The sequence below is a fragment of the Micromys minutus genome (genome assembly GCF_963924665.1).
Source record: "Micromys minutus genome assembly, chromosome: 3".
Lineage (NCBI taxonomy): Eukaryota > Metazoa > Chordata > Mammalia > Rodentia > Muridae > Micromys > Micromys minutus.
Window position 1 is genome coordinate 82,471,191 of NC_137972.1, and position 24,909 is coordinate 82,496,099.

General features: G+C 42.3%; 1 protein-coding gene across 1 annotated transcript in view; it reads left to right on the forward strand.

Moving 5' to 3' along the window:
• ADAMTSL3 (ADAMTS like 3) overlaps window positions 1-24,909 on the forward strand; it is a gene marked incomplete at its 5' end in the record, with an annotated part of 198,667 nt that overhangs the window by 140,697 nt on the left and 33,061 nt on the right. Inside the window, 6 exons of the mRNA XM_080914464.1 lie at window positions 4,221-4,413; window positions 4,521-4,700; window positions 11,314-11,467; window positions 16,136-17,210; window positions 18,349-18,476; window positions 21,129-21,257. Coding sequence (XP_080770590.1) covers window positions 4,221-4,413; window positions 4,521-4,700; window positions 11,314-11,467; window positions 16,136-17,210; window positions 18,349-18,476; window positions 21,129-21,257 — 1,859 coding nt within the window. The remainder of the gene's footprint in view (window positions 1-4,220; window positions 4,414-4,520; window positions 4,701-11,313; window positions 11,468-16,135; window positions 17,211-18,348; window positions 18,477-21,128; window positions 21,258-24,909) is intronic.

Here is a 24,909-nt window from a genome sequence, read left to right on the forward strand (position 1 = left end):
GAGATGAAAACAGTATTAGATTTGGGGATTATCAAAGACTCTTGATCTCCAATATTCTTTTCTTTTCCCTCTGTTGCTGGCATGGAACTCAGAACTCAGAACTGCCAGGCGAGACTCTTACCCAAAACTACACTCTCGGCTCTGTGCAATATTTGGGGGGCTGATGGTTTCAAGTTGCATTTTGCTCACATTTTGCGTTGATTTGTGGGCTTCTGTGAGGCTGTTTGTTTGTTTTTTCTCTCCTCAGCTTAAAGTGTGGTCAAATCCTTTGAAACCCTCACTCAATAAGTTAAAAACATCCTGACTGGAAGCTGCTAGCCATCAGAGTTTAACAGCAGTGCCCATCACAGGATGAGTTTTCCCCCATTGTGATCAAGGGACTCAAGGAGCTGCAACTCAGAAACCCCAAATGCACACACACATGAACACATGCACACATGTGCAAACACACACACACACACACTTGCACATACTTGCGTGCTCAGCCTTGAAAGTATCTCTCACTGGCCTAAAGAATCATTCAAATTCAGAAAATACAAGATGTGCTGACAGCGAATCACATTCTCGCCGTGGTCAAATAACTCATTAAATTAAGACGTTCAAAGCTGGGCACTATCTGTGGGCTGACACAGTCAGAGCTGATGGAGAATGACAACCTTTGACAGAACCATTCATGAGGTAAAAGCAGGCTGAGTTTAGTTTACGGTATCCCTCTCCATTAGACCACCAAACTGCAGAAGACTTGACCGCTAATCTGGAAAATGTTTTTTTAACGCTGCTGAGGGACATTTGCTGGTTTGTTCCTGCTTCTGTCCACATGCACAGCACCCCTTCCTACCTCACTGCCTTAGCCAGAGTTCTTACTCACTCCATCCTCGGGGACGCATGCCACGGAGCTACCATGCTAGAAAGAGTGGAGCAGACAATATGCTTTGGCCACCCTGCAAAATTAAGAGTCTGTTTTTATTTTTAAAAATTGGAAATATTTTCCCTCATTTCAGAGTTGTGACTTTAATAACCTTTTCAAAGATTGAGAGTTATGTTGGAGAAAACCCAGGGGAGGCAAAGGTTCCATGCCAAAATAAAGGTAAGTTTACAAAAATGTTTTAGGTTCTAGAAATCAGTGGTGTAGGAATAACAGGAACAGGGGTTGCATAATATTTTCCATATAAATATTTACTGACTCCAAGGGCAATAGCAGTAAAATATCACCCCAGGGCGAAGCTTACCACTGAGACTAGAGTAGACAGTCAGCAGGCCTTTATTTACCCTAAGGCAAGTGCACTTGATGTATTAGCCAGGGGTGTCCAGGGGAGTGGGCACTGTATGCTCTCCAGTTTCCCCAGCCCTGTAACTGCTGCATGATGGCTATTTCGCAGAGTTCGATTTGTCCAGAAAAGAGACAGAAGTTTGTAGAAAAACTCAGGGTTACATAATGGTCTGAAAACAGCCTCCTCTTCTATCAAGAGTCAGCACCCCAGGAGCAAAAAGGAGAGAAGAAGCAGGCAAAAGTGATGTGGCTTTACACCAACACGTTACTCACTTCTTGAGTTAAAATATGCATGGGTATGCACACACACACACACACACACACACACACACACACACACACACACACACAACTGGTGCTCTCTTACTGGATAAGAGTAATTCCATGTCCTGTCTGTTGGGGCTATAATTGATTTCTCTAGTTGCATACTTTTGGAAGATAATCATGCTGAAGTCATTTCTAATAACATTTACAAGTTTAGGCTGAATAGTTTTAATAGTGAAACACATACTTCCTAAATAATTAGATATGTAGTCATATTGCCAACAAAATATCGTGTGTGTTCATGCGTGTGTGATTTGTAGACTTTTCTCGTGCTTGAGGCTACAGACTATTTAACTTCCAGTTAAAATAGTATTGTAACCTCGTGGTTTGCTCCAAATACAGACCATTGGTACATCTGATATAAAAGGGAAAAAAATGATACAACCACAGAAACCCAATGAGAAGAGCTATGCAAGCATTCACAAGAGCAGAGTATGGAGAGAGGAGAAGACAGACCTTGTGGTGGCTCTTTGCAGACTTGAGGCTCCAGTTAGTTCAGAAAATGAAAGTTCAATTCTTATGGGACAAAGAAAGGAGAAATGAGGGAAGGGAAGAGGGTAGAAGATGAAAACAGAGAGAGAGAGAATCTCCTACTTCCTTCAAAATGCACTGGAAAGTTGAAATTCCAAAGCACAATATGGCAATTTGATACTAGCAAACATAGTCAACAGACTCAACATTTGGAAGAAGCACTTACTCCAGGTGAAATTATAACACAAAAGCAAGCTGGAAGAAACTGCAGTTATTAACATCTTTGAAGACAGAGATTAATTGATATTGCCCATGTAGATAACTAGAAATCATGAAGCAGAAATATGGCCATCATCACTTCCTGTTCACCCTGCAGGGGCAGCTTGTACTGTGCAGGTGCCCCAGCTGTAGAGCTCCTCTCTGCACCAGCCCATGAGCTCCCGCCACTGAAACTGTCAGAACCAACCCTAAAAACTACATTCTTGAAGACTCAGATGGGAGTGAAAGAGAGGACATGGGCTGGAGTCCCACACCCCTCCAGAGACCTGCCCCAGTGACCCTGTCCCTTAAAGGTGCCTGTCAATGGTGCCGAGCTGGGAACCAAACCCTTAATACATGGACATTTCACCTGCTCTGTGAAATGACTTCTTCCTACACTTGACTCATTAGTCCTTCACTCACAAACTTCCTTTTATAAATAATATTTTGTCCTGTCACAGATCCAATAGCTTCGTTTGTCATCCACCACCCCAAAGCAAAATGTTTATTATAGAAAATTAGAGACGAGGACGTTAAAATTATTTTTAAGTAAGTTTTTTGAGTGAACTTGTTTTTCTCTGTTAACAAAGGTCTATATGATGGGTGAATATAATAAAAGTCACAAGCAAAGCAAAAGAAAGCAGAAATGCTGTTACTCAGAGCTTTTCTGACACAGGAGGGGTTTTCGGTTCGCTGCAATGACTTGCACGTGTACTGTGTGTAACTACCGTGTGTCCACTTCAGCATTTAGTGACCACTGATGCTGCTGCGTCTCATGGTGAGCAGGCTTGTCCCTCAGTGCTTAAAACTTTATGATCTTATTTCGCTTTGTGAAATTCATAAGTTTTTCTTCTATGCATTGCAAAACACCCTAGAGGAGCATCGTTTTACGGTACGTTGTGAGCATTTAAATTTTTCCTGCTCTTGACGTATCTTTGTAGTAACTAGTTAAGAATTCATGTTCCCTAAAAAAAATCAAATATCCACCATGGTCCCTAAAAAAATCAAATATCCACAAGTAAAATAACCATATGTCCAACCTCTCTCTAATAAGATGAGGCAAACACTTTTAAAAATAGTATTTTCCAGCACTTCAGAAAATAGGGCATGTAAGCTTCAGGTGGGGGTATAAGCTGCAGGAATCTTCACCAAAGTAACTTGGAAATATGAATCAAATGCTGCTGCTGCTGTGCTTTTCCATTTTTCCAGCTGTTTCCTTAGGAAACTTGATTTTTCTTATTAGAAAGGAATCACATTATATATGTGCTGTACAGCCAATCCTAACATAAAGGAATTTTCTCGAGGATATTACGAATAATGAATCCAGGTGCCCTGAAGACTTCCTGAAATGTGTTTGTAAGCAGTTTAAAAAATCTCTCCTGGTGCCTCTGTAAATCATCTTTGCCTTGGGACTGAAAACCCAGTCAAGGTTTTAGTTTTGCTGGATGGTGTCAGGGCAGGGTGGGAAAGCAATCTGCTCCCCGTCACTCAGGGTCTTGCCAAACAAGTGAGATCTTTAACCATTTCCCCGGCATGTCTTCCCTTTAAATGTGATGTCTTTATGTTTTAATCATATATATTCATGGAGATGGAACCTATACGCAGGAATGAGGTCTAGAGCCTCCCTAATGCTATGATCCTTTAATAAAGTTCCTCGTGGTATGGTGACCCCCTCCAACCCAACATAGTACTACACTGCTACTTTATAACGGTAATTCTGGCATGATTATGAATCGTAAGTGTAAATATCTCTGTGACCTCAAGGTGATTGTGACCCACAGGTTGATGACCACTGGTCAAGGGTCCAGAGAGAAGCTGGAGATCATTTGTGTTTGTTGTGTTTGGCCTCGTTCTCTCAGTTGCTTTTACCTTTCTCCCCACTTGGTGTTGGATACAGATGGCACACGGGCTCTTGGGGTGCGTGTTCAGCTACCTGCGGTGTTGGAATCCAGACGCGAGATGTACACTGCGTACATCCGGAGGCATCCCCAGCCCCTCCCGAGGACTGCAGAGATGAAAAGCCTCATGCCTTACGAGCCTGCAATCAGTTTGACTGCCCTCCCAGCTGGTATATTGAAGAGTGGCAGCAGGTACTGCAGCCTGGCGAACCGTGGCCCTTTCTACCGATGACAGCAGTCGTGGCCCTGCTTCGCACTAACAGGGAGTAAGCCTACTCCTCCGCTGTCTCTTCTCCTAGTGCTCCAGGACGTGTGGTGGGGGAACTCAGAACCGGAGAGTCACCTGCCGGCAGCTGTTAACTGATGGCAGTCTTTTGAATTTATCGGATGAACTGTGCCAAGGACCCAAGGCATCTTCTCATAAGTCCTGTGCCAGGACAGACTGTCCACCACAGCTGACTGCCGGAGACTGGTCGAAGGTAAGAGCCACACACGGCATCTCCTGCTCTCCTCCTTCTTTGTTTGAGCTGCTAAGTGTTTCTTAAAGGGGTCAGACCAGCACTGTGAGAACCTGACACAAAAGCAAGGCATGGTCACTAGAAGCTGTTTGTGAACCTGATAAGTACATGAGAGATGTTCTTACGCTCACTTGCTCTTTCTCAATCACCCCCCCAACTGTGTGTGTGTCTTTGTGTTTATATTTCTTTCACAGACACATGTATATGCACACAACCTTGCGACAAAAAAATCTTCAGCTCATGCTTAAAATAGATTTGCCATCAAGAAGTTTCAATTTCTGTTTTTATTATTTCAAAAGAATTCAAAGATTTAAGAACAATTAAGCTGTATGTGGTGTGTGTATGTGTGTGTGGGTGCGTGCACAGATGTGGTGTCGTGTAGGCATGTGTGGAGCCAGAGATGTCGTATACCCCTGGATTGGAGTTAGAGGAATCAGTGGGCTACCTAACGTGGACACTGGGAATGGAACTTGTGCCCTCAACAAGAGCACTATGCACTTTTAACCACTCAACAATATCTCATCTGGCCCTAGACTTCTTGATTCTTTATTACAAAGACTTAAAAACTTGGTTGGGCTTTTTCTTTGCACTTTAACTCTTTATAATTGGTATTTGGTAGAGCCAAGGAAATACATGAAATCCGGATTCAGATCATTTTGTGTTATTCTAAGGGTATGTTGGACTTGACCGGAATCTGTTAACTAGTTATACTATGGTAAGTATTAGCTTATAGTTGCTCATTCTAAATGGAATATTTGCATTTCCACAGCCTTACATGTTTTGTCACTCAAACAACAGATATTTACTGAATGCTGTTGTATTGATCACTGGAAGCACCGAGAATGAGAGACAACCAAGAACACAGTCTTAAATGAACTCACTTCAAGAAGGCACATAGATGAAATGGACTCATAGTCATATAGGGGGGCCTAATATAGTTAAAATATGTATATAACTACAGTAAATGGAGAAACCTCTGTTCCTACTTCAGTTCTAGGAAAGGATGTAGAAGATGTGGCTTTAATATTGAGTTGGAGGAGATGAGGGTAACTCTGTGGAAACGAGGCTAAAGTGTATTCTAGTTAGTATGTGACACTTTCAAGATTGAGACTCATAGGGCTTGAGAACAGGATGCATCGTGCATTAAGGAAGTGATGGGAGGTGAGATGGAAAGTCGAGGCTGGAACCATTAGGAAAGAAATTAGATTGTCATATGTAACCCTGTGGTCCCCAAAAGTTTGGCTGAAGTATTTGAATATTCAGAAGCTAAGATACAATGTGGCAACCTGGATCATGTGTTAAATCAAGAAGACATTAGGGATAGAGAAGCTATAGAAGCTGGAGTTTGGATTTGGATGCCTGGGAGATAGTGAAGCTGTTGACATAGAGAAGAGTAGCCATACTACCAGAGCCACACTGATACAGATGAGGACGCTTGCAGCTAACCATCAGACTGAACACAGGAACCCCAATAAAGGATCTAGAGAAAGGACTGAAGAAGCTGAAAGGGTTTGAAACCCCATGGGAAGGACAAAATTATCAACCAAACAAACCTTCCACAGCTCCCAGGGACTAAAACATAAACCAAATTAGTTCACATGGAGAGACCCATGGCTCCAGGTGCATATGCAGCAGAGGATAGCATTGTCTGGCATCAGTGGGAGGACAGACGTTCAGTCCAGTGAAGGCTTATTTTCTATATAGGGGAATGCCAAGGTGCTGAGGTGGGAAAGGGTTGTTGAGAGAGGGAGCTACTTTATAGAGCCAAGGGGAGGTGGGGAGAGGGGAGTGGAGAGAAAAGGGATAACATTTGAAATGTAAATGCAGAGAATATCCAATAAAAAAAGAAAAAGTAGAAGAGTAGCCAGTGTTTTTCTCATTAATCAGAAATGATTTGCTTCTATGTGAATAGATAATTCTGTGTACAGCTCGAATACACTAAAAACTAGTATAACTGGAAATGTCTATGTAAACACCACAATAATATCAAGTGAAATATGAAGTGGCAATTTTAGGCTGGGGGGAGTTAATGGGAAGAATTGGGTGTGCTTGTGATTAAAATGCACTGAATGAAATTCTCAACAAAGTAATGAAAATATTTTAAGTACAGCTTTGAAAGAGTCTTGGGAAATGTGGCTGACACATTTAATTGTTAACTTGACAGTGACTGAGCAAAAAAAAGAAAGACATTCTATATTTCTGTCCTGGGGGAGCTAATGCAGAGTGTGGCACTGATCTTAAAGTTGGCTAGAGAAAGAAAAGAAAGACTCAGAAGGTGGTGTAAAAGCGAGGGGAAATGGGTTTCATTGTGAAACACATACAGCTTAAGGGTCCTTAAAGGTCTTGAAAAGAAAAGCAGCCGAGGGGGATCTGTGCCAAATTGTGAATGTAGGAACCACCAACCTGTGGTTTCAGTCATAGATGATGGATACCAATGTGTCTAAATGTATATTTTCAGCAGTTCCTTTAAAGTAGTCAGTAGGCTTCTAAAGAAGCAAGTTTATGGTAGCAGCACTGGTCTTTAGTGTCCTCTAATCCCTCATTAAAAAACAGAACATGAAATAAAAATAAAATAGGATTGAAAAAGGAAAGGGACCGAGGTCATTTTCACATAAGCAACAAAAGGGGCAAAGGCCAAACCAAACTAAATATCAGAAACCACAAATCCAGCTACCAGGTGCTGAGAAGGAAGAGATGTAAGGACAAGAGCCACTGAACATGGAAACCAACAACTTACACGAGACAAAGAAATGATCCTACTCTGAATAGAACCCTAAGTAAAGTGAGTGGAGACCAGTGAAATCAACAGAAGTGTATGAATGAAGAATGACCACACAGACCTCCCACAGACCCTCAGAAAATGTTGGAAATTCAGTCTGGAAGAAGAATGACATGGGATGAAGGGAAAGCAAATGTTTGTTTCCATGAGAGCATCCATAGAAAACAAACTCAAAATTGGGGCTAAATTGAGAACAACATTTTAACACTAGAGACCAGAAAGAGTCCTCACCATGAAGATAATGAATACTCTGAAATACTTTACTGCCTTACACTTCTATTCTCTAAAAGCACAGAGAGCTAACTATTGATGTATATGGGAGTATCAGCAAACTGCAAGGATCACTACAAGGCAATAGTATAAGTTCACCAGCATAATAAAATGTCCCTGAATCACATGAAAATATAGCTTAATGCTACCAAATGAGATGAAAGAAGCTAATAAAACTACAGAAATAAGTGAAAATATAAAATCTAATGAAGGAGATAAATAGAAATTGAGTATTATTAAAAAAAACATAGCAAATAGGCTTCAGGAAGAATTAGAAAACTGAGTTTTTTTTTCAAACTTTATACTTAGCTAGAAAGAACTAAGGAATGACTAGACATAGATAATATAATTAAAAAGATGTACAAAGAATCAAAGAGAAATAAAAATGATAAATATGAAAAGTTAAGTGAAAATAATATAATGAATATAAGTCACCAAGAAAGAAAATCATCTAATAATAGGGTAGAACAGAATAAAAGGCTTAAATTGCCACATTGAAAGAGTGCTCTCTATACCTGGGAAACATGGGTATAATGCCAAAAACTGGAAATAATCATTATTAATACAGATCTTACTAAAATGTCTATACTTTAAAGATAAAAATATGTGTGGTTTTTGACCCTGGACAAATGGATCAAGTTGCTTCTTACAGAAAGAAGCTTGTACTAGCATCATATATCTCAATAATACTACTCTGTACTGGAAAACAAAAGAGTGGCATAATTAAGATAAATGTGAGTAAACAATTTTATACCCTGCCCAACTGACTTTCACATTGAAAGAAAGACCTTAGACAAACATTTGCAGAGGTTTAAGAATTTAGGGCATGTTATTACTGAAAGGTCTTCCTTGGGAATCTGCCAAACATCTTCAGTGAAATCATAGATATTTCATCACGAGGTTTAGGCCTTATTTGTGATAATTGAGGGCCCAAATTATGTCACCACTCCCACAGTCCTGAACATTCTGTACGGCACCTGCCAAACACCATAAAAATGCGGGTCAAAGTGAGAAGAAAAGTTGAATGATGACAAATATTCCCTTGGGTACCCAGAAAAATGCAAGTGGTCACATCTCAATCCAGGAACTGGGCATAGATAGGAAGGGTCTGCTAATCTCTTTTAAGGGTGAACTCCCAGGGACCTAAGGACCCTCCTTTCAGATCCCACCCCTTAAAGGTACAGCTTTTCCCATTCACACCATTCTAGGGACCATGTCTGTACAAATGGATCTTAGAAGACTTTCAAACTATATCCAACGATACATTTCCCCCATTTTATTTTGCCCACTGATACATAAAATGAGAAGTGTGCGTTGGGTTGGGGAGGACTGTTTAAGGCAGGGTAAACATGTCTATTTCCTCAAATGTATGTCATTTCTTTCATGCAAAACCAAAAGCATCCTCCTAATTTTATTAAATGTACAGCCCATTATTGGTATGTGTAGTCAGCCTACCGGATGATAACACACCAGAACCTACCTGCTCTTACCTACCCATAACTTAACAACTAGTTATCAACCCTTCCCCTTCCTTCTGCCACTGCCCTGACTACCCGGGCTACAGAATTCTTATATTGACACTTGTCATTCTGTGCTGGCTCACTTTGCTTAACATAATGCCCTCCAAGTTCCATCCATGTTGTCATGGTGACAGGGTTCCTATTCCTGTGTGGGCCTACGGATTCCACGATAGACTTGCACTCTCATCTCTTTATCCATTTAGTGCTGATGGACTCGAATGCTTTAATCTGTCAGCTGCTGTGAACTGCACTCGCATGCAAAGGCAGATTCCTTTCCAACAAACTGATTTCATTTCTTCTGGAAAAAAACTTTTTTTTACTGGTGGGATTGCCTGAACATGTTGTAGTCCTGGTTTAATATTTTGAGAAAATTTTCATACTGTTTCCCATAACAGTTTCGTTAATTTACATTCTTATGGGCCAATGGCAGGGTCCCTTTTCTCCACCCTTCCCAGCATGTGTCATCTTCTGTCTTTTTGATAAAAGTCTTGCCTCTTGTGAGTCATCTCTTCATTCTGAAAATCATTCCCTTCTCTTTGCTGTGCACAAGCTTCCTGGTTTGGTGAAGTCCCATTTGACTGAAAAGCTGCTTCCTGTCCCTTTAGGGGCACACCCAAAAGTTCTTGTCTATTCCAATGTACAGACGTGTGTGTTCCTGTTTTCTCTGATTGCTCTCAGGCCTTAGGCTGCCTATCTCTGGAGCTGGTGGGAAATAGGGATCTAGTGTGCATTCTTCCCCAGCAGCACGTGTGGAAAAGAACATTGTTTCCCTACTGCATGTTCTTGGCACTTCTGCTGAAAATCAGGTGATTGCAGACACGCATTTTTAGTTCTAGTCTGCGCCCTTACTCTAGAAGCTTACTGTTGTGTTAATTCTGTCCTGGTTTGACTAACAGAGCTTTGTGGCTTGTTTTGAAGCTGGGCACTACAGAGCCTCTTTCCTTTCATTTTCTCAAGATTGATTTGACTATTTATTTATTTATTTATTTATTTATTTATTTATTTATTTATTACAAACATTAGGATTTTTCACAGTACTGTAAAGGCATCTTGAAGGAGATGGCATTAGGTTAGCATTTTGAAGAAATGACTTCAGATGTGCAGATCGCTTAAGGTGACATGCATATTCTACAACATTCATTCTTCTGATCTATGACCTTTTCTGGCTTCCATCCATGTTTTATAATTTTCATCATGCCGGCCTTCTATCTTTTGGTTAAATGGATTGCTAACTACTTAATTTTTGTAGCGACTATGAGCAGAATTGCATTGGCATTGATTTTACATCTCCAGTTTACACTCTCCATTTATTATTGTTTTACCTCATAATCATCCAGTGAAAAGTGTATCAGAGGACTGAGGAGGGCTCAGTCGATAATTATTTTCGATGCAAGCATGAAGACCTAGGTCAGATCTTTAGGGCCTATATAAAAGCCAGATGTGGTGGTGTACATTTGTAACCCAAGTATGAAGGGGGCAGATAGCTGTATCCCCAAGGCTTGCTGGCCAAACTATCTAGCCAACTGGTGAATTCTGGGCTCAGTGGGAAATAGTGTTTCAAAAAATAAGAGGGAGTGCAGCAGTGTAAAGCACTTGACCTATGGCCTCCACAAGCATGTGCATACACCGCCTGTGTATGTGCACCCACACACAAATGAAGTTGGCATCACCTTTAACGTCAGAAATGAGATCATAAGTTCTACAATAGATTACTGTCCCTTACTTGCAGACCTCAGAAAGAAGAAACTGAAGAAAGAAAATAAGGAAAGGGGGAAATTGATGAAAAAGAAAAGGAAGGGAAGAAAGAGTAGAGATGAGAAGCTCTCTATATAGCGGAAACTGCCTTGGAGACTGAGCTGCCCTCTACAGGCTGGCCTGTGCTGCCCCCTGCAGGCTGGCCTGCGCTGCCCCCTACAGGCTGGCCTGTGCTGCCCCCTACAGGCTGGCCTGTGCTGCCCCCTGCAGGCTGGCCTGCGCATGCTCTAACTAGCTCCTCTCACTGCAGTGCTCTGTCACCTGCGGAGTTGGATTCCAGAGGAGAAAGCAGGTGTGTCAAAAGCTTACTGCCAAGGGCCGAAGAGTCCCCCTTGCTGAGACGCTGTGCAGAGACCTGCCGGGGCTGCCCCTCGTGAGACCTTGTCAGATGCCCGTGTGCAGCAGTAAGTGTGTCACATCATCCTTGCTTTGGTTTCTTCTCTTCCCTTCTTATCCTCAGCCTATCTCAGCTCTGTGGGTAAAGCAGGCCAAGCAAGACTCCAACTTGCTCTCGGCGCCGAAAGGCAGACTAGGGGAGAGCTAGTTTTAAGGTCAGTCCTTTTAAGGAATGTCTGCTCATGGGTGTGCCTTGTAGGGATTAAACGGAATGGCTTCTTGGCTTTCTTTGCCAGGAACATATCTGTATTTACAATATTAAGAGTAGAAGAGCTGAGTATTTGATAAAAGGTACTTTCTTTTTTTTTTCTGTATAATTCAATATCCGTTAGCATAAAACATGCTCTTAATAAATGGCAGTTTGGGTATATGGCCAATTACCTATAAATTCTAAGCTTGCTATGAGGTCAATAGGATACTTTCATCCTATTCAAAGCTAAGCTGCATGAAACATATTAGTATATGTGAGAGGATGAATATCTATGCGTTCACATGTATGTGTCATGTAGGAGAGATACAACCACTGAAATCAGAACAAGCAGGCAACAGAAAGGTGACACAGTGAAAAGGGAGTGGGGACCTGGAAGTGACAGCCGCTAGGGTCCATCCCTGCTTTTCTTTCTATTGTATAAAACAGCATTAGTCTTGTCAGGTAACCCCACTGAGTTTGCCTATAGTGAGAAAAATTAACTACTGTTACTTTGCTATTGCATGCGTGCATCAGTTTATTGAGGTCTTTGCTGGAGAAATGCATAAAACAAAGCAATTCAAACATTAACTTCAATCGAAAAGTAATTAGACTTGTTGACAACCTTCAAACAGAAAGTATGTTTCATCTTTATCACATTTAGTCTCCCTGGCAACGTCGAGAGTCAGACATTATCCTCACTTAAAGACGAGCCATGCAAGACTGAGACAAGACCTAAGTTTTACCCTAGACTCCATGACTGCCAGTTGGAACCTTTGGCCTGTTTGACCACAAGTCTGTCTGAGTCTTGAGCCCACGCTCTTGGTTGCTGCTCTCTGCTGATTCATGGACACCAACATTTTTTTTCTGGGAAGAGTTTGAGAACATATTTTCAAAATCTTGACATCCTAAAACACTGAGATTCCAGGCTTTAAAACCTCTTGGAAATCAGGAATGTCTGCGGCAAATCATGGCACTGAGTTTGTTTTAGTCTCGTACTTACCTGATTTTTATAAGGGTGAGTAGGCTGTAAGTGCCTTAGAGGAAAGGGAAATTAATGTCATAGCCATCAGCCTCCTTAAAAATTGTCAGAATACCATGTGGAGAATACATCTTTTGGTCATTAGGATACTCGATAGACAGGATTGGATTATAAATCATTATGACCTTCAGGGGAGAGAAGAATTTCATAAGCATTAGGAAGGAGAACAAAATGTGAAAAATAAAGCATTTTTCTTTACCCTACTATAGTCCATAACCTGTTGACTATGTGGGCCATAGAAGAAACAGGAGAGAGGAACAACAGTCAGCCACGGGAGCTGATCTACAGTTCTGCCACCCTCTGGTCTCTGGCCAACACTTCTGATAAATGGCACTTGCTTGGCCTTGCTGTGATCAGCTCTCTCTGAACATTTATAGACCATTCTTTCTCTCCAATACTGCATCTTAGGGCCAGGTTGCAAGCGGGCACTTTTCCAGCCTCCTGGCTCCTTTGCTTCTGTGTTCTCCCCTCCTATGGATGCCATTTTAACCATTCTCCTTAGACACTTTCTACTTTACTGGAGGACACACCTCTAGATCATACCCTCCTTGCCCATATTTACCAATACGTGGGACAATCATGTTCTTTATTGATGATCTTGCTGATACCTAATAGCCACACTTCCCAACCCCAACAATTCTTCTGTGCCATCACCATGTGGGATGGTACCCAAGGTTCCTGCTCTTGTGCCTTATTTGGTTAATATCTCACTGTGACCTCCAGAACCTCCACATATCTCTATTATTTCCCAACCTTTTGCTCTTGAACTAGAAACCTGTCTGCTTAGATGGCTTTTCTGGTGATCCACTTAATCAAACCTGTTGCCAGATGGGCTTTGCTTCTCTTGTTCATAGACCTCAATTATGGAGAAGATATATATATATGCAAGACTGTATATTTATTTTTTGGTTTGAGGAAGTATCAGGGAAGATTTGGGTTGAGAGTCCCTGGTTATTTTTAACCTTAGAGAATTACTTTCAAGTGATGTTTTGGTCTGCTTTTTGTTATCTGGCTTGAGTTACTGCGATTTGTAAGAGTAAATAATGTAACCCTGCCAGTGAGACAGGCGTGTTTATGCTATCTAAAGTAAGCTGGACAATAGTGCGGGACACCCACATTTACTAAGAAGTCACTAGAAATTTGCCAGAGTTGTCATTTTGTTGTGAGTGATCTTGTCTTTTACCCACTGGTAATAGTTAGGCTGCATTAGCACCATGTTCTTTTGACTTTTCTCTCTCTTCTCACCTCAAATCTATCCTGGTCCTTCCTCAAACCAAATAAATGTATGTTCTTGCATACAGCTAGCCTCTCCATAATTGAAGTCTATGGACAAAGAAAGCCAGGCTCAGCTGTGTCATGGCCCCTCCATGTCTTACACCAATTTAGAATAGACACCCTGTTTAGGATCTGAACCGTGCTCTGAGTTTAGATATAATGAGTGTTCTTGAGGATGCTTTCTCTTGATCTTCATGTTGATCATTTAGGGGTTTGGTATGGTTGGAGAAAGGAGGAAGGATGTTCCATGCTCCACCTAAACTCTCTGGCCTTCCACTACCTGAGAAACCTGATCACACACAAGTATGACCTAAATAAAGTACAATAATACCTGGTGCAAAGACCAGGTAAGGTGTTCCCACCACTATCCCAGGAAAGGACTCGAATGTGGCCGTGACTTGATCAGGATGCTCACAGGCAATAAAATGCTATTTCTTATCCCCTTCCTACCTTACTAGTAGCAGCTCATCAACTGTCATTGAATAGAAGAAACTGGGCCAAGAGGGCCCTTTTCTACCATGTCTGTTTATTCCAGAGCTGCTCCAGGATTGCTGTCCTCAAGCTAGTTAGCTTTTTCAGTGAGCTAAAACCTTGATGCCTAACGACACCCTAGAAATTAGAATGTCTGGGAACATCAACAAGAACATTGTTAGGAAATAGCCATATCTGTTTATTGATTGTTCCCCTGTGTGCTCATTAAGTCCTTTGATCCATCACTGCCTGTGGGAATCCTGTGCACTGTTTTCTGTTTGTGTGCCTGTTTGCTTGTTTGCTTTGTTTTCCATCATTGTTAAGGGGCAGTAAGTTCAAAACCTTATGTTGTCAATCAAAAACAAATAAACAAAGATCTATGTTCTCTGTTTGGCTGTGGCCCGGGTACCATCTTCTGTGGACACTGTACCATGCCCTCACAGGACCCTGGAAGTTATTCTTATGAACAAACATCCCCATAAGCACCTTACAGTTAGTTTCAAGGACCTAAGAAGGCCATCTTCTTGGATATCAACATGTTTTTTTTTTCTCCCACAGTGAATCTTCCAGGGCTGGTAATAGAGTAAGATGTTTGCGTAAATCAGTGTCATGATCCTCTGACTCTAGCAATGCCTTTGATATAAATTCAGTCTCATTCTCACCACTTGCCAGTGCCGAATCAATCCCACACCCTGTGATCTGCTCAGGGACCAGCACATATTATCAAAGTGTAATCAGACTTCCTCCCACATTACCCCAGAGTAGATGAGCTTCCCTTCAGTAAAACAAGTATGAAAGCTGTTACCTTAAGGAACAGATTGGGCTTGTCTTCCCTTTGGTCTCAGCCCATTAACTACAGTCAATGTCCAAGAGCAAATAAGGCTCAGTCCCAACCCTCTGATTTCCTCTTAGTCCTTCCTGTGGCTTCTGGGCTTCCCTTTCCATCTGGCTGGTGGTTGAAGACATCCAATATGAGACTCCATGTGTGCCTGCTATTGCAAGGTACATGCTATCTGAGTAAATGGGCTTAAATTTCACACTCTTCTGATGAAAGTCCTAACATCATTCTGATTTTGGAAGCAAGAGCTGGGATTCAAACTCAGAGTCATCTGGCTTTAAAGTGCCTATTCTATTATACACATCCTCTTCAGACCTTTGAAATGTGTCCACGCACCTTCTCTCTCCTCTTCCCTCGGATTTGGTAGACCTGTGGTCTAAGCCAAACAAATTCACTGAGGGTTCTGACAGGTAGGGCACAGGCAGGGCACAGGCAGCATATTACTGAAGCTTCCTATTGATGGACACTTGTATCATATGCCACTGTGGCATAGAACAAGCATCCCTTAGCTGTAGAAGTAACCTTTCCCTCTATTTCATCAAGTCACTGAACCTCATGCCTTCCAAAGCAGGACTTCATAAAATAAATATTACATACAAGCAACATAAATTAAGTATCTACAAGCAGCACGCTGAAACGTGCATTCATCCTTGCTAAAGTACTAGGCAGCTGTGGAGTTACCCCAGGGTATGGATTACGATACTTTTCATGTTTTAATTATCACATTTTTAAAGAATTAGAGAGACAGAGAAACAGAGAGACATTAGTAGGCCTAGCTCAATCAGCCTCAGAAAATCTCAGTCAATAACCTTTCCTTGTGAGTGATTTCTTCCAGTTTCTTTCCTTTCCTTTTTCCCTTGCAGAAGCAAAACTGGGAACAAAGACAAGACTTGGAGAGTGGAGCCCCCAGATCCTTGGTGTCCGGAGAGTCTATATCCAGACAAGGGAGGAGAAGCGGATCAACCTGACTGTCGGCAGTAGAGCCTACTTGCTTCTCAATACATCTGTGATCATCAAATGCCCAGTACGACGCTTCCAGAAGTCTCTAATCCAGTGGGAGAAGGATGGCCGTTGCCTGAAGAACTCTAAGCAGCTTGGCATCACCAAGTCAGGTTCACTGAAAATCCACAGTCTTGCGGCTCCTGACATTGGTGTATACAGATGCATCGCAGGCTCTGCACAGGAAACAGTTGTTCTCAAGCTCATCGGGACTGACAACCGACTCATTGCACATCCTGCCCTACGAGAGCATGCGCGGGGTCACCCTGGGCTGGACCATAATGAAGCCAATAGTTTGGGAGCCACATGGCATAAAATGCGCCAGATGTGGAAAAACAAAAATGACCTTTATCTGCACGATGGCGAAATAGATAAGCAACCTTTCTTGAGAGCTCTGTTCAGGCCGTGCAGGACCTCTGAAGGAAATGATAACTCCTGGGAGTTTAAGAGCAAGCAGTTTGAAGCAGCCATGAAGCAGGGAGCATACAGTATGGACACAGCCCAATTTGATGAGCTTATAAGAAACATGAGCCAGCTTATGGAGACAGGGGAGGCCAGCGACGACCTCGCATCCCAGATGATATATCAGCTGGTAGCTGAATTAGCCAAGGCTCAGCCAATGCCTGCACAGTGGAGGGGCATCCATGAAGAAGTTGCACCTGAGGCTCAGCTCAGAGGGGAGACAGGAGTAGTTTCTAAGAGCCCCACAGTAAAAAACTCGGGCAAGCTAACTTTTAAGCCAAAGGGACCTGTTCTCATGAGGCAAACCCTACCTCCTTCAGTTTCATTTAACAAAACAATAAATGCAAGGATTGGGAATACAGTGTACATTACAAAAAGCACAGAGGTCATCAATATACTTTGCAACCTCATTACTCCCAGCAGTGAGGCCACATACACGTGGACCAAGGATGGAGCTCTGCTTCAGCCCTCTGTGAAGTAAGTCACCTGGGTCCCCTTGATAGGACCTTATTACTGCCTAGTTTAGTTTCCTTGGAAAAAATTCAAATTTCTTTTTCTAAGAAGAAATGCTCCCTCCCTCTCTCTCTCTCTCTCTCTCTCTCTTTCCCCCCCTCTCCCCCCCTCCCTCTCCCTCTCCCTCTCCCTCTCCTTCCCCCCCCCCCTCTCTCTGTGTGTGTGTGTGTTTAGATATCTAAACAAAATCTAGGAAAAAATCTAGGAACAACAAATGAGAAAAAAACAAATGGAATATTCAGCCTTCTGGGACTGGTTTAATTTGCTTAGTGTTGTTAAAGAATGATAAAGGCCCATTAAGGAAAAACTCAGAATCAAGCGAATAGAATCACTGGCTTAGGTGGAGACCTAACATTAAAGTTGGGCAAGTCAAGTCAATGATGACCAAGGGACCATCATTTCGCTCAAGGAGGGGAGACTTGCCCCTAGCAGAGCAGGCCCACCTGAAGCCATGCTAAAGAGATAGGCAAACTAAGTATTGCTTAAAGAAGGTACTTTACTTCTTTCTCCCAGAATTCCTGTCCTCTAGGCTAGTTTCTGCAAATCACTGTGGTTGTCCTGAGGGTCAGGGTCTGACTCAGAACCATGTGATGTTTTTTATTATTCTGTCTCTGGCCAGAACCTAGCATGTTCTTTGTTTCTTTGTTTGCTTCTTCTTTTTTCTTTCTATTCCGTGATAGGCTCACTTCTTTACTCTTTCTCTAAATCCCTCTCCTTGTCACATGACTACATTGTCCACAATGTACCTGACATTTGTGTCTGCCCAACTCAGACAGCATGGCTTTTCCCTTCTCTCTGCCACTCTCTTTTCCTGGCAGCTGTTGAGATGTGCAGCTTGCCTGCCATTTTTTTTTCTTTTAACTGTAATAAAATCAAGATGGAAGCCAGTACATATGTAAACATCCCATCCTGCTGCAAGGACACTCTAATCTAAAGCAAGAAGAAAGCTTTTCCCACTCTTCCAGATACAAAGCTTCTGCCACTAGGCAGGGAGCTAGATCATTAGGGCTCTGTGCCAGACCAAAGCCTAACCTAACCTGCAATGGCCCTACAGCAATCTTGTGTGTTACTCGCATTTATTCTCCCTGTAACTCTTTTACAGGATCATTTTGGGTGAAGCCGGGAAGATGCAGATACAGAATCCTACAAGGAAAGAGCAAGGGATATACGAATGTTCTGTAGCCAGTCATCTTGGTTCCGATGTGGAAAGCTCATCCGTCTTATATGCTGGTAATGCCTCTGGGTAACACCTAGAGTGTCTGGTGGTCTTGTGGTTGCTGCTTTGTCTATCACCAGAGATGCTAGAACTCTAAGACTTGAGTGTGTGTCACAACAGTGTGTTGGGCTTGTCTAAGCACAGGTTGCTGGATGCTACCTAGAGTTCTGCCTTAGTAGATTTAGAATAAGTTTGATGCTTGGCCTTTAAACATGTTCCTAGGTCTCTGGAAACAGTGTCTGAAAGGCTTACTTTCAACAAATTGTGGATTGATGAGATTGGAGTTAATTGGCAATGTGGATGTTATTGAGTTTTTAAAGTTCCATCAGGCAAGGCATGAGGATCCCTAAAGTTGGCGGTTTCCTCTCAGTGGTACACCTACTAATCCTTAGCCAGTAATACCTACCCATGGGTTATGAACTTATACCAACATACATCTTCATAGGCACTGGGCACTGACATTTTTGTATCAAAGTGCTTTTTACAAGAGAAGATCACTTTTAGCTTTTTAAGTTGTGGGTAGCAGTTCCTTGCACCAAGATCATAATCTGGGGCTAGAAGGAAATAAGAGAGCTACCCCCTTGCTCAGTACTCTCCTTTCTTCTGCTTTGTGGCTTACATGAACCAAGGTGAGAACACAGGGGTTAGAACTCAGTGTAGTTACCTGGAATCTGAGCTATGTGGAAGGCACTTATCATCCACACGCTGGAAAGTTGAACCCCTTGTGTAGAAAGGTTCTTGAGTCTGGACAACCAGAGGCTGGCTGCCTTCCCAAGGGAGAACTTTCAGGCCTTTGTTTTCTCCAGGATGTTGTGCCCTGTGCTCATTGGCTCCTTTGAAACAAGCACAGAACCATGTAGTTCATGTAGCAAATAGGAGACTCCTCCCCAACAGTGCTCCTAACCCTATCCTCAGATAACCTAGACGTCTGATAGAGCTGATGTGAGGTCCTTGTGAGCCAGAGGATGAGCTGTGACAACCAAAGATTCCTTGCAGTCAAAGAAGTTTCACTATCTTTTTCTTCAGGATAATTTCCTGCTGCTCCCAGGCAATCTGAGATTGGGAGTTTCCATAGCCCCGGCTTCTCGAGACCAAGAGCACAAGTGTTATTATTCTACATTTTCATTGTCTGCCTCACACAGACATGCACATAGGTGGTCAAAGCATGTGTCCGGACCATGTTAATGAGTGAGTCCACTAATTAAGGATGGAATGTCAAGGAGTAAAAGTCCTTGAATGAATTCCTGACCCTGTAGCTTTCTTTTAATTATATCTTTAGCACAGGTTTTATGTGGCTATTTGTTTCTCCTTAATTAAAATGCCACATTGTGACCTCTCCAAACAGTGCTAATCCACTTGAGATAGCCTCATTTGAGTTCATAAATGAGGAAGTTTTGCAGTATAGAGTGGTGTGATAGATGTCTTAAAGGAGGCATCCCAGCATCTTCCTTTCAATAAAAACAACAAAACAAAATAAAACCATTCTATAGTGACAGTTTCACTGTTTTAAATGGACAGGCGTTTATTTAGATAGTATGAGAATGGGAGTTTCTCAGGTACATGCTGTGGGGTGAATGGCTATAAGATCACTGAGTACTTTTACTGAGATTCCCACTAAATCCCAGCAGGCAAATTGTTTGCATGTGTACATGGTTAGAAAAAATCAACAGGAGTTGTGAGCCTTTGCCTACCTGATCTTTCCCAGTATGACTTTAAGATTTATTTATTTTATGTATGTGAGTACACTGTACTCTCTTCAGACACACCAGAAGAGGGCATCAGATCCCATTACAGATGATTGTGAGCCACCATTTGGTTGCTGGGAATTGAACTCAGGACCTTTGGAAGAGAAGTCAGTGCTCTTAACCACTGGGCCATCTCTCCAGTCCCCAGTACAACTTTAAATGAGCCTTAAACCCAACATTTATTCTGGAATTGGCAAGGTAACCTGTCTCTAGTGCTAACAAAAAAGTATTTTAGGAAGTGTATTGTTGCTAGATTGTCTGACTGTTCACCTTGTGCACCAGCAAGCTTTACTTTTATTAAAACATACCTCTGGTCTTGTGGTTACTTAAAAGAGAACACAGTGTGGTACTTTGTATACATGTTAACTGAATTTGGCTTATTCTTACCTTAGTGGGAAGGGCTTTGAAGAAAAGCCTTCTCCATCTTGAATAATACTTACCAAGAGCAACAGGATAGATCGATATCCACTGCCCTACTTCACATCCCTCCTCCCGTAAAGTGTCAGATGGCTATAATCCCTGTTGTTTGGGGCTTACATCAACTCATCCAAGGCTGTATGTGAGAGATGCTATTCTGATCTGCCATTAGATTTCGTATCTTGTGTACTGAGTTTTTCTTTGTGAAATTATCAAGAAGGAGTAAACTTTAATTTTGGTTATGAAGCTAAGATATCCTTACTTTTTACATGATTGTTGCAAAGTACATTTGAATGACTGTATCCATCCACCCACCCATCCATCTATCCATCATTTGCCTATCTGTCACTCTGGACTAAGTACCTGTAGTGGTGTATGCAATCTTTGTGATTCACCACAGAGGATGAAGAGGCCAGCATTCTTCCCTGCTTTCAATTCATCAATGATGCTTGTCATTGAACAAACGCTTAAACCTTACGCAGTTTCTGCTTCTTTTGATTTAAGAGGCACCTGTCATCTTGTCCATTGAAAGAAATATTACCAAACCAGAACACAGCCATCTGTCTGTTGTTGTGGGAGGCACTGTGGAGGCAGCTCTTCAAGCAAATGTGACAATCCACTGTCCTGTAAAAGGTAAGTATTATCATTTTCAGTGTGCAGGTATTTGGCCAACCAACTGCCAGAGAGTGACAGTATTTTAGTGTTCTCCACAACACCCTGACACTGTAATTTCTAATACACTCAACATACAGCTAACTCTCAAAAGTGAGCTCATGCCAGGATGGGGAGATGGTCTAGTGAGTAAAGTCTCTCTTTTGCTCTACAAGCATGAGGACTTACATTCAGATCTAAAGCATGCATGTTAAGAAAGAAGAAGTTGGGCCACAGTAACTTGTGTCTATAACTCAAGCTCTGTGGGATAGAATGAGGAGACAGGTAGATTCCTAGACTTTACTAGCCAGTCAGTCTAGCTAGTCAGTGAATTCTGGATATAGTGAGAGACCCTGTCTCAAAAGATAAGGTGAAGAGTGACTGAAGGAAGTAGCCAGTGTTGACCTTGGACTTTCACATAAGCACCTGCATGCACATATACTAATTCTCTCTCCCTCTCTCCCTCCCCCTCCCCTTCTCCTTTTTCCTCCCCTATTCCCCCCTCCCCACACACACATGATGCAGAGAGAGAAAGAGAGAGAGAGAGAGAGAGAGAGAGAGAGAGAGAGAGAGAGAGAGAGAGAGAGAGAGAGAGGTGTTTAGATTACCATAGATGAACAGATCACCACTTCGTTCATCTCCACTGTGGGCTGTACTGGCACACACATCACCATGCTCATCCTGGGTAAACCAGAGGAATGTGGGTGGGCCGGTCTGTAATACAGAGCAACTCAGTTGTGAGGTTGTATCGTGACTGTGGAATCTGAGAAAAGGGATTTCAATAAAGTGTTAGATATATCTTCCAACTACACAAAGGCTCTCCTTGGCAAAGCCAGGTTTAGGACTAGGAATGTCCTAGGCTGCTCTTGAGTGGGTCTCAGGAGCCTATGTCAGTGGCTCTTCCTGCCATGTTTACTGATGTGGGCACATCTCCTTTATAACAGACTATCTGTAGAGCTAAGGGCAGATCATAAGCAAGCATTCTACCACTGAGTTTCATACAGAACCCCACAGACCCATTGATGAAAGTAAAGCTTTCAGATTGACTCTGCCTGAGCTAGGGCTATGTTGCCACTCTAAGCCAGGCATTCTCAAGTCTTAACCTACATTCTTTAGTCCCCAGAACATAGGCAAACAATATATTCTGCATACGTCTATAGGTGTAGAAGGGGTAGATTGTTGTGCTAGTAGTTTTAGATTTTCCTTAGAGAGGCAAAACACTGAGACATATTAATTTTAAATGAACTTTCTATATGCCCTTAATTTATATGTATTGACTTAGTTGTCTGAACAGTCATATCCTTCATTATCAGAATTAATAAGACACCCCTGTGTTTGTAGCCATCTTTGTTGTTCTCTGATGATGGACAGAGAACCTAGATGTCTGGCTTTTGCTCATCCACTGGGGGAGTTGTGGAAAAGAGTTTATTCATCCCCTATAGGATGCCAGCCATAGTAGCAACAAAAAGTTCCATTCAACTCTAGTGTGGGTTTAAACCATTGAGTTTACCGGGGTGATTTTCAGGAGCATAGACGACTCAAGCAGTTACATCACCCAACAGCTTATCCCAGCATGACTGGCATCCCCCAAAGCTGCAATTCTGCTGTTCTCTGCACGGGCAGCTCTGCCACAGACTCTCCACTGCTCTAGCAACTGCTTTCTGCTTATATGACCTTGGATGTGGAGTGGACTTTGCTTCCTTTAATCTTGTTCATGCTCAGGGTCTTGTAGGTCTGGTTAACTTCCTGGGTTGTATAAAACTCCCATCCCACCACAATGTTCATTGCAGCTCTATTTATAATAGCCAGAAGCTGGAAAGAACCCAGATGTCCTTCAGTAGATGAATGGATACAAAAATTGTGGTACATTTACACAATGGAATACTACTCAGCCATCAGAAACAATGACTTAACCAAATTCTTAAGAAAATGGTTACATCTAGAGAATACCATCCTGAGTGAGATAACCCAGTCACAAAAGAACAGACATAATATGCAGCCACTGATAGTGGGATGCTAGCCCCAGAGGCTTGCACTCCCCCAGAAACAACTCACAAACTATGTGAAGTTTAAGAAAAAAAAACAAAACAAAACAAAAAAGAAAACCATTAGGCTCAATCCTTACACTCTAAGAAAACGTTGACTAATTCCGGGTTACATCCTGTTTTGCATGTACTTTTTGCTCATTGTAACTAGTAAGATCTTAATGCAGAGTATCAAACCTTAAAAAAAAAAAGCTTAAAAAAAATAAAACTCCCATTTCTCTTCTTTGCCAGAGTAATGTTTCAATTCAAGAGAACCAATTTCACAATGCGGTGTGGCTGCAAGGAGGGCTCTGAGGCTGCCCAGTAGCTTGATGGCTGTCAGGAAAGGACCGGGGTCACACTTATCCACCTCCTTTCTCTCCCTTCCCCATAACGGTCTCCTACTTGCCTGACTTCTCAAGACACACCTTTGGCTCCATGCATACTGGAAATTTGCTAACCTCTGAGATATTAGTTTCCAACCCCTGGTAATGCTTGCAGTGTTTGGCCTATGAAGACTTTTGACAGAATTCCCAGCCCAACTGACTCCACCCACAAATATGTGAATTTTTCTGGCAAAATGGACCCACCATTACAGAGCAGGCCAGCATTCTCTAGCCAGGGCAAGGAGAAAAGCAGAGCAGAGCTGTTCAGATGCCAAGCCGCAGATGTCTCCAATTTCTGTAGCCCTCCACCTGCAGAGGATTCTAAAAACTGGATGTGACTTGCATTAAGAGGAACCTCAACGAGGAGTGTTTCTTTTTAAATTTCAACTTCCCCATCATTTAAAATCAAACCATAAAGGGGCCATCAAAAGGCTGTGGCCTGCTATTTGCTGTCCTGAGTCAGGAACTAGGTGCAGCAGGAAGTGTTTTCATAAACGAAGTCTCCAGAGAAGACCATTAAACTCAGCTCAGGTCTGATCTCTTATTCACTCAGCAAAATATGAACTGTATGGACCCTTCCTGACTCTGGCAGCCCTTTTTGCCCTACTATACAGGTGGTGGGCAATCTTCTTCCTCCTCCTCCTTTTCCTCTTCCTCCTCTCCAGTGAAGCTCAGAGATGGGAGTGTTTACCTTTTCCTGCCCTTCAGCTGCTCTAGAAACAGTCCCTTTGGTCTTTGGTGCCCAGCAGCCCTTCTCTGTGGACACGGACCTCAGAATCCCCCAGAGGTTCTTTCTCTCTCAAAGTGGACCGCTGAGCCTAGCATGATCACATCAAACTATTTTAAACAAACCTGTAAGTGAGCTTGGTGTTTCCTCATAGGCAGAAGCTACAGCCAGCTTAACATTCTACGGGGAGCCATCATTTTAAAGGCAGATGGTAAAGCTGATAAAAAGTCAGAAAATGTGAATTGACAGACAATGGTAACAAGCCAGAATACAGTCATGTATGAGTCATGCATCTGCCTCAGCCTTATCTCCAAAACTGTACTCTAGGAGTCGACCGGATTTAGTCAGCATTTACTTCAGTCTCTTGTCTTATAGATGAGTATATAACATAATTCATAAAGTCAAACACTTCCTTCTAAATCACGTTTTCCACCTAACAAATAAGGACTTTGTAATGTGGTAAGATGTCTTTTTATTTTTCTTTAAAATAGAGTTGC